The sequence below is a fragment of the Canis lupus genome, chromosome 34 (genome assembly GCF_011100685.1).
Source record: "Canis lupus familiaris isolate Mischka breed German Shepherd chromosome 34, alternate assembly UU_Cfam_GSD_1.0, whole genome shotgun sequence".
Lineage (NCBI taxonomy): Eukaryota > Metazoa > Chordata > Mammalia > Carnivora > Canidae > Canis > Canis lupus.
In genome coordinates, this window is record NC_049255.1 from 21,076,873 (window position 1) to 21,091,592 (window position 14,720).

Consider the following 14,720-nt stretch of genomic DNA (forward strand, 5'->3'; position numbering starts at 1 on the left):
GAAGTGGGAGCAGGCTGGAAAGTGTTAAAGTCAGGTAACCACAGGATGGCTGGAGCATCCAGCCCTGGGGAGGGAAGAGAGGAGACTAGGAAGCTGAGCCCTGGCTCTGTCAAGGAGGAATTTGGATTTCCTTCTAAGAGCAATGACAATCTTCAGGAGATTTTAATAAGGGAAGGAGATGATCTGCCTTGGGTTTTAGAAATATTCTGGTTACAGTGTAGAAGCTGTATGAGAGGACAATAAGAGTTCAGGTTTTTTTTTAAATATACACATAAAAGCATATGTCTACATGTATTTGTTATATGTATTGCAGTGGGTTAGGGGACCAGTGATCGTGGACTGAACTAGGGTATCATAATAAGTTGGCCTTGAGAACCGGAAGGTTGCATGTAATTAGGCGATAGAACCAACAACCTTTGCAATACCGAGGGGAGAAAACATTGTATGGCTGTATTAAAACATCGAATCACATGACTATGTATCTTTAAGATACTCACTAAGCTTAACATGTTACTGATTCACAATGTTTCTGTCCCTGTATATATGCACTATTATTTTGCTTTTCTTTATAGACTTATTTTGAATACATGTTCCCTTGCTTACCTGCTGGGAACATTCCATCAGATCAGTGTGCCATGATTTCTTAAAGCGTCCTCTAATAGTTTGTAAATATGCAATTAACATAAGTTATGAGCGTTTTAATGGCTCTTTACTGCCAGTTTACCTACCAAAAGAATTATTCCAATTTCCAGTGCTACCAGCCATGTAAAAATATACCTATACTATTATATTCTCACTGAGACTACATTTTATTGTTCTTTGGCTAATTGGTTCTGTGCTTGGTACTTTTCACCAAACCCCGGCATGATTAGACAGGAACACATAGAAGGGATGATTCCATGTATGAGGTAGTTTGCTATGGAAATAGGTTCTTCTGTCACTACGTTCCTAGACTACTGAACACACTCACATCAAATTAACCCTCATCATAATGGCATTTTATCCAGGGCCAGCCACATGCATGCCGGGGACTCAATGTAGTGTACCGTATGGGGATTTGTATAAACAGCAGCCTCGGAGACCTCTCAAGTTCAAAAGTGATGACCTACCATCTCATTTCACAGTTATTTGGGGAGAAAATTCACCTTGAAATACTAGCTTTCTTGATTTTGACATGATGACATGATAGTTTTATCAATACATGAGTGCAGGACCTCACCCAGATCGTTGCTTCCCTGTCTGATATTTAGGAAGTAAGAAATGAGGGCTTCATGGGGTGCCTGGTTGGCTCAGTGGTCGAGCATCTGCCTTTGGCTCAGGTTGTAATCCTGGGGTTCTGAGATTGAGTCCCATATCAGGCTCCCTGCTCAGTGGGGAGTCTGCTTCTCCCTCTGCCTATGCCTATGCCTCTGCCTCTCTCTCTGTGTGTCTCATGAATAAAGAAATAAAATCTTATTTAAAAAAAAAAGAAGAAAAGAAATGAGAGCTTCCAACGTTACATCTTGATGTTCCCAAATGATTTTATTTCTGGGCAAGCAAGCTAGACATACTGGCTTTGGTGTCTTCAGTAGTCCGGGAGCCGCTTGCCTTCAGAGTCTTCTTCTTCTTTCTTCTTTCTTCTTTCTTCTTCTATTTTATTTATTTATTCATGAGAAACACACAGAGAGAGAGAGAGAGAGGCAGAGACACAGGCAGAGGGAGAAGCAGGTTCCATGCAGGGAGCCTGACGTGGGACTCGATCTCGGGTCTCCAGGATCACATCCTGGACCGAAGGTGGAGCTAAACCACTGAGCCACCCGAGCTGCCCCAGAGTCTTCTTATACATATTCTAAATTGTTGAGAGAAATAATTAAATGGAAAAGCTTCTAAGACAAAAACTGCTCTCGAGTGCCACACCAGACCCTACTGATTCTGCTGTATCTACCTCTGACGCTGTTCAGAGGAGCCCTCTCACTAGCTGTAGCTCATGTTGCAGAAGGCTGTGCTGTGAAGTGAACAGGTGTTGATACAGCGCACGGAAGTAAGAGATTTATGTCTGCATCTCTCTGACAAGAACTCCTGGGGGAGGGTGTGCGTGTGTGTGTGTGTGTGTGTGTGTGTGGCTTGGTGTGCAACAGCTGAAAATTTGTGTACTAGTAGTGTCCCTGTATTGGCAGTAATGTTTTGAACTCTGTGATACCAATTAAAATCCTGTGATTTTAATTTCAAAAGTAATTATTGAGATCATTTTAACCATTCACCAGTTTTCAGCTACCATTTCTGAGGTGACTTTTTTCTTTCGTGTAGAAAATATGGAAAAAAACTATGAAGATGAAAACCGAAATTTCTGTAAATTACACCTGCTGATGCAGTTTTGCACCTTTTAAAAATATTTTTAAATCATTTTCAGTGTCTGACTTACTATGTTCCTATTTTTCTCTATGGACACACACATACACAAGTTGGGAGACTATGCTATTATTTTTCAGTGTGTGTCAATTTTTTAAGTAATTGATATTTTTCAGGGATCCCTGGGTGGCGCAGCGGTTTGGCGCCTGCCTTTGGCCCAGGGCGTGATCCTGGAGACCCAGGATCGGATCCCACATCGGGCTCCCGGTGCATGGAGCCTGCTTCTCCCTCTGCCTGTGTCTCTGCCTCTCTCTCTCTCTCTCTCTGACTATCATAAATAAATAAAAATTTTAAAAAAGTAATTGATATTTTTCATATATATTATTCGAAAAATATCAATGTATATATACACACACGTGCACACACACTCTGATTTAAGAAAAGTAAATTGTGGTTGTGTTAGAAACTTTGGAAAATAGGAAAAGCCTACAGAGCACCTAAAACCACTCCCTTAAAATGCCCACTGGATCATTTTGAGGATATACCTTTCTAGCCATATGTGTATGTATCCATGTATGAGAACTAGAGACAAATGCAAATACTGATTAACGGTTATAAAATGTTTCCTAAACTGATTTTAAAATGTATAAAATTATTGATTTTTTAAATTGATTCTCTTTGTTTTGTTCTTTTTGCTCATTTTCTGTGTTAAAGTATCCAACAAAATCCACCATCTTACCCATTTTTCAAGAATACAGTAAGTATATTAATGTTGCTGTGCAACCATCACCACCATCCATCTCCAGAATTCTTTTTTATCCTGCCAAACTAAAACTCCATACCCATTAAGTAATTACTCGCCATTCCTCCCTCCTTGGCCTCCCTCGTGACCACATTTTACTTTCTGTCTTGGTCAATTTGCTTAGTTTATGCACCCTATGTAATTGGAATCATGCAGTATGCATTCTTTTATAATTGGCCTAGTGCATTTTTAGCACAATAGTTTTTTTTTTAAGATTTTATTTATTTATTCATGAAAGACACAGAGAGAGGTAGAGACATAGGCAGAGGGAGAAGCAGGCTCCTTGGGGAGGGGGTATGATGCAGGACTCGATCCCAGGACCCCTAGCATGCTGTTTTAAGGTTCATTCAGTTGTCAGAATTTCTTTCTGAGTAATGCAATATTGTATACATAGAGCACCTTTTGTTTATGTATCCACCTGTCACTGAACACTTGGTATGCTGCCACATTTTAGCCATTATTAATAATGCTGCTATGAATTTGAGTGTGCAGTGTCTCTGCTTTCAATTCATTTTGAGTATATATCCAGAAGCAGGATTGGTCGGTTGTTGATCGGTTTTGCAATATTTAACAATATGATTTTTAATTGCTGAATAGTATTCCATTATATGAATGCACCATCATTTATTTTAACAACTCCCATATTCATTATTTAAATTGTTTATAAGATTATAATCTTTCATTTTTATATGAGCATTTCAAGAAACAAAAAGTATGGACTTTATCAGGACTTCTGGTACACATATCACCAAATTAACCCATAGATAGATTGCCCATAAGGAGTTTATAGAACTAAACAAATACTGCATTGGTCCCTAAGTCTAACTCATATAAACATTTTCCTTTGAAGATAATTAGGGTAACCCCTTCTATTACTCCTACCTCCCAGCTCCAGGTATACCTCTTTATTCTGCTTTAATAACACTACCAAAGGATGCAGTCGTGAATTCTGGGTTCAAAGAAGAATCATTTGCTCCTTTCCTTTTTAATTTCCAGATTTCAGTCTCTAAGTGGGTGGACAAAAGATAATTTTTATAAAAAAGCCGCCAAAGATCCTTTTGTGATGCCAGATTTGAAAAATGCTTGTCGAAATGTACAGTAGTATGTTCATGTATTATACTCTTAGTCTGTTAGGTTGCTTTCTAGCTCATGGGGTCATCTATCAAGTGAACAATGTGACTAGGCCGAATGAGTAAGAAATCTATTTGCTGGGGGCACTAATTCTGAATTCTGGGCTCGGAGTCGTGACTGGCTCAATTGGTAGATCATGTGAACTCTTTATCTCAGGGTTGTGAGTTCAAGCCCCAGGCTGGACGTGGAGCTTACTTAAAATTCAATCAATCAATCAACCCTAAATTTTGGAAGATAATTGCTAAAGGGACTCAAGAAATCAAAATTAAGTTATTCCTCAATTAAGGATCTGAAGAAAGCAATGAAGTAATTTTTTTATTAAGCAAAAACAAGTAGCAAATATGAGGAATGCATGACAGTATAACTGACATAGGTCAGGTCTTTTGCATGTTTTTCTAATTCTATAAACTTAGCAACCAAGTCTAGCTGTTTATTTATCTAGCCATTACTTATTCAGTACCTACCTGGTATGAATTTTTAGTGACGAGAGCAGGCTCTTATGGGCCACTAAAACTTATTGTAAATATTCAGAATTTACTCTTAGAATCACTAGATTGTTCACATAACTGAAAATAAGTGTATTGAAAATAAAATTGAAGTTGAAATGCCCAGAATCCATTCCAGCAAATCAACCATTCCCCTTTCCAGAGTTTATTTGTTCTTTGTCTGTATGGAAATAACATTTCATGTAGCTTCAATCATATTGCATATATGATTGGTTTCACATTCTGAGTTTGTCATTTAACATTTACATTTTCATTTACTGTCTTAGGCATTTTCCACATCACTGTAATAGCTGTAATCAAAATATATGAGGGGGCTCTGACTTTAATATAGTTGCTTTCATATAGGACTTTAACTTTTGAATATATTCCCCTTCTGTTACCTGAGAAAGCTTTCTTTCTTAGTAGAGACACTTTTACTTATCACACCCAGATTTGTCCAAAAAAAATGTAATTAATAATTATCTGAGTGCAGTAACTCTGCCTTTGTCTTTTTGTGGCTTTAGCAACCAGCTCAGCAATTGACAAATAGCAGAATTTCAATTTTTTAATTGAATAAATAACTTTGATTAATTAAATTTCTAGAGATCAGGGTATTGTGATTACTTGGTAGTCCACATGCATTTTGTCACAGTACATGTTGTTAAAGATTATTTTTAAATGCATTAGTCTCCTTTCTTTCAAAGTTTATTTAAAATTTTGCCCCTGACTATTTCTGTAAGAGATTTGAGCCAGCATCAAGTAGAATTTGCATACATAATATAACCATCAAAATGAAAATAAGCATCTCAATGTTTCTTTGAAAGAGAGTAGTAGTAATAAATTCAAAAAGTAAAGTCATTGAACTATTTAGAGGAAGGGAGAGACTAATGAGATTACTGTAATTAAGCATACATTAAATGCATGACAGAGTTTCTTGATTGTCAAGTAATAAGAAAAATGAGCTAGTTCTTATTTTGCATGTTTGGTTATAATCTGACAAGAGAAATGAATGTTTCATGGAGTCTATTGGTCATTCGTTCATTCATTCATTCATTCAAATGTTTGTCTAATGCCTACTAGTGGCTACGGTAAGAAAAAGCCACTGGGGAAGCAGGAGTGAATAAGAGGGACCATCTCTAACCTTGTGAAAACAGACAGGTACAAGTGTGACATGTGTAGTAGGGGAGGAGTAAATAGTGCTTACTCTGCCAGAGAATTCAGCAAAGGTTGCCGAGGAGCCAGATACTCAGGTTGAGATTAAAGGGGTTCTTAGGAATTAGCTCATTAGAATTCAAAGAGAGGTGCAGAGCCAAATGGGTATAATCCCTGAAATGAGAGAGAGCCAGTGTCAGAGAGTGATATAATGTGTAGCTCTTGAGGAGAAGGAGAAGAGCTAGAGTCCAAACCATTCCCTTAAGCCACTGAAAACTTTTAAGCAGGAAAATAGTGTGATTAAATCTGCATTTGAGAGAAAGCACTCTGTCTACAGAATGAAGGATTCACTGAAGTGGGGAGCAAGAGTATATTCTTGGAGACCAGTCTGGATGCTGTTGGACAATTCCCGGTGATGGGTGGTGGCATCTTGCAATAGAGTCACAGCAAAGGAAATGAAGAAATGTGGAAATATTTGAGAGTTACAGAACTCCCTATTTGGGAAATAGAATCCACAGGATTTAGTACTTGAAGAGGATGTGAGGGAGAGGCTCAAGAATGACTCCTAGTGTTCTCATTTGAGCAACACCTGTGTGGATGAGAAAACCAGACGACGAGAAGCATAAGCGCAGATTCAAGGAAGATGATGAAACAGTTTTTACTGTGTTGAGCCTGAAGAGCATTTGAGACATCCAAGCAGACCGTGAAATAAACAGCTGAATATTTGGACCTAGTATTCAGAGTATTGCTGAATTCTGGAGATAGGCACTCAAGAATATTCAGAACATAGAAGGCATTTTAAATTATGTCTATGGTCCTGGAAAGACTTAATAAAGAGAGAGAGCGAGAAGAGAAGAGGTCCTATATCAGATAAAAAGGATCATGATTCTGGGGCCATTGGGCAATATGTTGAAGACTGTCCTCAGTAGCAATTTGAAAGAAAGATTAGTAAAGTACTTCTAGCAGAAACCTAGAAAGAGCCTGAATCCCTGCTGTCACTGTTGAGCAGACATATTAGTTCTTGGCTGCCTATTCCTGGATTATCTATTATAAAAGACAAATCTCTGTCTGTTTGAGATCATGATAATTTGACTTTCTAGATCTTACAGCTTGACTTCTTTCCAACTTCTAAAACATGCAAGTCAAGTATTAAAACACCGTAACGTAACCATTTTAATGAGGTTATGTACAAAGTTCATGGGGTATATAACTGAAGGACCATAGAAAAAAACCTCAAAATACTTACAGGGGAGTCAGGAATGACATTACAGAAGATGCACCATTTGATCTGAGACTTGCAGAATAAGTAAGCAACTGCCCAGATGGCTATGTTTGAGCAGCAGGGGAGCAACGTGGTAGAGAGTTGGATAGAACAGATCAGAGACTATAGAAGGAGGGCCTGGCTGACAGATATGAGTACAGACATAACTGTGTGATCTATTCCAGTCTCTGCATCAGTCTAAAATTGCTGGAGTGTGATGTGAGTGATGGTGGAAAGAAGGAGGTGGCTGGACAGGGAGGCAGGGACTAGACTGGAAAGTCTTTGTAAAATATATTTAAAAAAAAAACACAGTGTAGAGTAATAAAAAGAGTTCAACACAAGGCAGAGTCATTTGCAAATTGGGATCAGGCTCATATGGTCATGTTAGATGACTGTGGCATTATTGAGGAAGGAAAGTGAGAAAGAAGTGGAGTGAGTTGATGGCAATAAATAGCTCAGGGACATGGTGATGAGGATGAATAGTAGGGAAAACAAAACAAGACTGGAGTAAAGTACAGGCTGTAAGAAGTAATCAGGGGTTCCAGAGAAGACAAAGTAGTAGATTAGGGGAGGGGAGTGTGTGTGTGTGTACAGATGTGTTCAGGGAGTGAGTGGGCAGGGCCAAGAGAGACTGAGGAATAAGACATTATTCTGACTTGGCCATAAAGCAAGTCAAGGACCTGCGCCACAGGGTGAGCACGAGAGACATTCTCAACATTCCTTGTCTGTTGTTGTCTTATGGCCACAGCCAATTAATGAGAACATCCATTCAACAGGAGCTGATTCTGTATTCGCCCCTCTACCAGACTAGAAACTCCTGAAGGACAGGGAGACATGCATTCACTGTTCATCCGAGGATGTTACCATTCTCCCATTAACCTCACAGAGCTTTTCTTGTCAAAGATCTTGAGAGAATAATTATTGGAAAAATAACCACACGAGAAGACTGTTACAGAGATTCAAGTCTCGGGGGGATATATATATATTATTATTATTATAATTATAAAATGTGCTTGATTTTCAAAATAAAAATGTTAAATAATGATAAAACTTTAAGAATTTCTGCAAAACAAAAAAGAAATGATACGCCAAAAATAAATACTCGGAAGTGCCAACTAATTCAGTGAGTAGAAAAGATTCACTATGTATTTAATTGAATATGTGGGCCAGGAAAATGTTGCCATAGCTTTCTTTAACTATAAAGAACATAAATAAATATGCTTTAAAATGATTCCTGTTCTTTACCCCTTCCACCTCCAATGAGGTAAAGAATGTAAAATTGCAAAGGAAAAAAAATATAGCTAAATGTGCTATTTTCACTAACAGAGTTATGATATAGGAAGTACTCAGAAACATGCCGGCACATACACAGCAGAATTCATAATAAAGTTTTGAGAAACCTTCTCATCCCCCAAAGAGAGCTCTACTGGCGAGGTATTTCCTAGAAGAAAGCCACGCTACTGAATCTGTGCCCTGATGCATGCCATCAAGGATGTTAGGGAAGTTTAAATTGTGTGTGTGTGTGTGTGTGTGTGTGTGTGTGTATCCACAGAGAAAGAGAAATTTGTTGGAAAAAGTTGCTTCTAAAGAGTTAGATCTACATTAAGTCTTTTTTGCTTATTTTATCAATGTGATTGGCTTTCATTTTCAAATCTGTGACTTTTGAAGGATCTGCTCTGGGGGCAGGCTTCCTTACAGCTGCAGCAGAGTGTATGCTTGTCATTAGCCAGTTGCTCAGTCACTGTCTCCATTTATAGTTGGGTTTGTAAAGTGTTCAAAATAGGAACTCTGGGTTTCTGCTGATCTTGAGTCATCAAAGAAAAGAAAAGCTTTATTCCTTCTTATATTCAATTCCATCTATGCTGACATTTTTTTAAGACTGACATGGTTGACTAGGGGAAAAAAAAAAACAAAACACCTGACTTTGCCTTTTTTTAAGGTTCAAACTGACTCTACTGTGCTTTCTACTACAGAATGTTAGGATCTTGATTGTGTATTTATGTAGGAATTTCTTCAGGATATATATTTTAATAAGCTGCTAAAAAGGAAACTGAATCTCTTTCTCTTGGGTACTATTGGAGCCATCTTCTTGCAGAAGGGAAGAGCGACTCTGCCAAGACAAGATTACTCAAGTTGCTTAAATTACAAAAGTAAATGGCAAGTTTGTCCCCTGAAAGGCTAGTATCAGAAAAGGAGGGAGGGGAATAAAAGATAACTGTATTCAACAGCCTCCTGTAACTTAGAGAACTAAATCTAGAATTACAAATTCCCTAGGAAAGTAGACGAAATTTGAGACAAATAAAATGTGGAAAAGAGAGCTGTAATGGTCAGGATCCCAAGAAAAATGGTAGCACATTGATTTATAAATGCACTGTGTCACAGGCCCACTGGGATAGGGTGAAGCCTGAAAGGACAGAGCCATAATCTGGAGCAGGCAAAGTCAAAGTTGTTGTGTCCTCCAGACTCAAAGGGACCAAGGGGAGAGCAGTTATTTGAACCAAGAAGTGGAGAGTGTTGTAGAGGAAAGATGCTAGAGGGGATCAGTGACGTCCTTGGCTCACATCTGGGAACTTCACAGGTAGGTTGGCAGAAGAAAAGTGGCCAAAGAATCTGTCATCTTTTATCAGGAGCACTGTTGCCATCTGGGTTCGACAATGCTGTGTTTTACTGTCTGCCCATGTAACAATAATAATAGTATATCCTAATCACTGTGACAATCAAGTTATTCCCACTCATTCCCAATCTTCCCTGGTCAGTAGGTGGTTTCCTCTCCAGTTGAGAATTACTATATGTTAACCAAGTAACCAAATTTTAATCTTCAGATCAGCGTAGATCACCAGAAGGCTATCTTCAGAAAGCTATATATGTGTGCCAATAGACTTGCATATTACAAAGGGGGAAAGATAGCTGCACAGTCTAGGACCCCACATCCACATATCAGGCAAGAAAGAGGAAATTGGCAAAGTAGGTAAGGATGAGTTTTAGTTTTCCCAGAAATGCTTAGTATATATCTCATTGGTCAGAACTGTGTCCCATGGCAACTCCTATCTACAACGTAGTTAAGAGACATATTTTAAGTTTGGGCACACTGTCACCCTAGATAGAATTGCAATTCTTTGAGTAATGAAGAAGACACATGGGCATGAAGAGGCAGTTAGCGGCATCTTTCCCCTTATCTCTAGTGGCTTGGCGTGGATGAATGACACTAGAATAATACAAGGCCCTGCATTCTCTCCATCGATGCATACATTAATTTGCATGGAAATTAATAACAAAATCAGGGTGTGGTCATTCATTTGTTATAGCAACAGATCTAATAATAACTCAGAGTAAAATAAAAACATTCTGTCATTGGCATATTTGCAGATTCCCCAGTAGCCTGATGCTGGAGGACAGAAGTTTAAATCTCCAAGCCTTCTCCGAGCCTTTATTTATCCCCAGCCTAACCAAGGCCTCTCATAGTTTGGCAGTGAGATCTTTTCATCTTTTGGTCCTTAAACATTCTTAGGGTATTCGGTAAGTGTTCTGGATTGAATGAATGAATGCAACAGAAATGGAAAAGCTAGAAAAGGAGGAGCATTCGGCATTTGAATTATCTTTGGAAAATCACTCTTTGACAGGAATCTGTGATCTAAAATTTAGCATCTTCTTGGTTGTCCTCAGGGTATTTGTTTCTCTTTGCTTTTCTTTTTCTGTTTTCCTTGGCCTGGTCCTTCTCTTTCTCTGGTACCTCCTTTTAGTTGAATGATGACTAAGTCTTTGGTAATTTGATTGAGATCACATTGTTCAGTTTATTTTTGTTGTTATTGCTAGTGCTTTCAGTGTTATATCAAAAAAGACGCCAAAGCCAATGTCATGAAGTTTTGTTTTGTTGTTTCCCCTCTGCTTTCTTTTTCTTTTTTAAAAGATTTTATTTATTTATTCATGAGAGACAGAGAGAGAGGCAGAGACAGGCGGAGGGAGAAGCAAGCTCCATGCAGGGAACCTAGTGTAGTTTTAGTTCTTATATTTGGGGCTAAATTTTTGGGTTACTTTTTGCTTATGGTGTAAAGTAAGAGTCCAACTTCACTCTTTTACATGTGCATATCCAGTTTTCTGCACCATTTGTTGAAAAGATTATGCTTTCCCAAACAAATGAATCTTGAAACCCATCAGAAATTAATTGTGCATGCATGCAAGAGTTTGCTTCTGGACTCTCTGTCCTAGTCTGTTGGTCTATGTGTTTGTCTTTATGCCACTATCATACTGTTTGGATTATGGTGGTTTTGTAATAAATTTTGAAATTACACAGTGTGAGATCTACAGTTTTGTTCTTTTTCAAGGTTGTTTTGGCTATTCAGAGTCTCTTGAGATTCCATGTGAATTTTAGGCTGATATACTTCTCTTTTTATAAAAAAAAAATGCCTTTGGAATTTTGATAGGGATTGTATTAAATCTGTACTTTACTCTGGATAGTATTAATATCTCCACAATATTAAGTCTTCCAATCCATGAGCACAGGATGTCTTTGTATTTATTGATGTCTTTAATTGATTTCAGCAGCATTTTTACTTTTTAGTGTATATAAGTCTTTTGCTCTTTTTGGTTGGCTTTTTTTTTTTTTTCATTCTGGTGTAATGATATATAGTCATTTCCTTAAGTTTTTTTTTTTTCGATTGTTCATTTTAGTACACAAAAATGCCTATGATTTTTGTGTTAGTTTGTGAATTCTCAGAAGGCAGGAACTATGCCTTATTTGTATTTTGCAAAGTTAATATGAGATAATAATAGCTGTCACTAATATGTGTTTTTATGTTTCATTGACAATAATCTCCTTTTTTTTTTTTCCTTTTTCCCACTTCAGGGCTCTACTAGTTCGACAGCCTCTCCTCCAGTCTCCACCCCTGTCACAGGACACAAAAGAATGGTTATACCAAACCAACCCCCTCTAACAGCAACCAAAAAGTCTACCTTGAAACCCCAGCCTGCACCCCAGGCTGGACCCATCCCCGTGGCACCGATTGGAACACTAAAGCCCCAGCCTCCACCGGTCCCTGCCTCCTATACAACGGCGTCCACCCCTTCAAGGCCTACCTTTAATGTACAAGTGAAGTCAGCTCAGCCCAGCTCTCTTTACATGGCTGCTCCTTCATCAGGACAATTTTATGGCACAGGCCCAGGACCCCAGGGCTATAACACTCAGCCAGTTTCTATCTCTGGGCAGTGCCCACCTCCTTCCACACGGGGGGGCATGGATTATGCCTATATGCCACCGCCAGGACTTCAGCCTGAGCCTGGGTATGGGTATGCCCCCAACCAAGGTCGTTACTATGAAGCCTCTTGCCCAGCAGGGCCTGGCTATGGGGGCAAAAATGACTCTGATCCGCCTTATGGTCAACAAGGTCACCCAAATACCTGGAAGCGAGAACAAGGGTATCCTCCTTTTGGAACAGGAAACCAGAACCCGGCTGGGATGTATCCAGTTGCTGGTCCCAAGAAGACCTATATCACAGATCCAGTTTCAGCACCCTGTGCATCACCACTGCAGCAAAAGGTAGGGAGCTCATTAATGTAGCAATGAGGCTGAAGGAGTATGTATCTTGGCCTGCTTTCCCCAGAAAGCAGAGCCTAGGGCAAAAGTGTACACGCTACTTTTATGCCATTAGGATGTTCAGTCCCAGGGAAGTATGAGTGAAACAGGAAAGTGGGGAGATGCTATGTGGGCTATGTTACCAGTAAGGCTACTGTTTAGTATCAAAAATAACCAGTTGTTCAGTTTTGAGGATCATCTTCCAAAAGACTATATATGAACAAATCAGGACAGTCTGTTCAGGAAAAGGAAGGGAAAATAATTTAGCTTCTAGCTCTTGTCTCCTGTTCGTCAAAACTTCCCTCTGTGGGTAAGAAACTTCCTCACACTTAAGACGTTACATTTACTTGGGATCTGAATAGATCTGCAGGACCTCATATCTTAATAAGGGTGAGAGATTCCCAGAATTGCAAGTAAGAGGTATATAAGGCAGCATTAGGTGAAATGCTATCAGGTCAGGCTCATGTAAAGCCAGTTAGAACCCAAGCGAAGTTGGTGCTTTGGGTTCTGCCTACGGCAGGACAAACCTAGGGCTGCTGGGATAGAACAAGTATCCAAGAGTGCAGGAGGTAGGTAAGATGCAGGGGATTCAAGATAATGCAGACACCTTGTCTAGTTTCCTTTGGGAAGGAGCTGTAGTAGCTTGGCACTTGTTTATTACCTCTTGTTCATCCGCATTACTGATCCTTCAGGAATTATCTTCCTCTCCAGCCTTTAAGATATTAAGAAATTTTTAAAAATTGTTTATGACAGTAGTTGGATTTTATTGCAAGCATACGTTTTAAGTCAACATGTTCAGTTACTTCCTGCGAATAGTTAAAATACTGCACATAGCTACTCAGCTACAACTTGGATTTTCCATGAGCACTAGAACCAACATAATGTTTCTTCCCACCCTATCAAGAGGAACCAAGGTGATCTACTTGGAAGGAATGTGAGGGAGAAACCAAGCTAGTTTCCAGTTATTGGGTTGGAACTGAGCCCACCCTTTTAGAGCTATGAAAATTCAGAAACTGGAGAGCCCTTGATTAGCTGGAAGTTAAATGGTAATTATTGAGATGGATTATGGAAGTGTGTGTGTGTGTGTGTGTGTGTGTGTGTGTGAGCAATTCTTTTACCCATTTGAGATTGTCAATTCCCAGGCATACTTATTCACATTTTCAAAATTATACCAAAAATTTGTCAGGTCCTTGCTCTCTAGATAAGGTATTTACTAAATCACGATTCTCACATGAAAGTGTCTGCTCTATTAAGTATGTTCCAAAGGAATTTTAGGTTCTTGAGAGGAAAAGAATCCTTCCTGGTAGAGCCTGTGAGTAGCTGGAGGCACCCACCCGTTCACCTTATGAAGGCTCATTACATGAAAGCTGACTAGCCAAAGTTATTCTCCAAGTCCGAATGCTACGTGTTTTTGGAACATTACTCTTGGAAGACCTTTCTTTTCAAAATCTCTCCATGCAAAGTTTTATTCGGGTTTTTTTTGTTTTGCCTTGTTTTTTTTTTTTTTTAATTTTTATTTATTTATGATAGTCACAGAGAGAGAGAGAGAGGCAGAGACATAGGCAGAAGGAGAAGCAGGCTCCATGCACCAGGAGCCCGATGTGGGATTCGATCCCGGGTCTCCAGGATCACACCCTGGGCCAAAGGCAGGCGCTAAACCGCTGCGCCACCCAGGGATCCCTGCCTTGTTTTTAAATAAAGTTTATTGAAAATAGCCAAGCTGGATAGGCTTGGCCTTTGTTATCATTACAGCACGTGTGCAGTAGTCCCTCTTGGACCAGAAAACAACCAGGTCAGAAAAAAATGGGGTTATTCAACTTTACCTCACTTGGATATAAGTGAAACAAATTCTCCTATGGAAGATGAAAAGCCTAGGTTGGGAAAATTGCCATCACCATTTAAGCTCATCTAGGCATGCAGTGTTGCCTTGTCTAGAGCAGCTTGACTGATGTTCCCAAGGGAGAGAGATGAGCCTTGAGTTGTTTCAGGATC

General features: G+C 39.2%; 1 protein-coding gene across 11 annotated transcripts in view; it reads left to right on the plus strand.

Moving 5' to 3' along the window:
- LOC478670 (LIM domain containing preferred translocation partner in lipoma) overlaps positions 1–14,720 on the plus strand; it is a 603,162-nt gene that overhangs the window by 336,426 nt on the left and 252,016 nt on the right. For 10 of the 11 annotated variants that reach the window (XM_038583676.1, XM_038583674.1, XM_038583673.1 and 7 more), the window contains one exon: positions 12,003–12,692. In XM_038583676.1, coding sequence (XP_038439604.1) covers positions 12,003–12,692 — 690 coding nt within the window. Of the gene's footprint in view, positions 1–10,525; positions 10,676–12,002; positions 12,693–14,720 lie in introns of those variants that run through there. The other variant, XM_038583679.1, reaches the window with a different exon arrangement.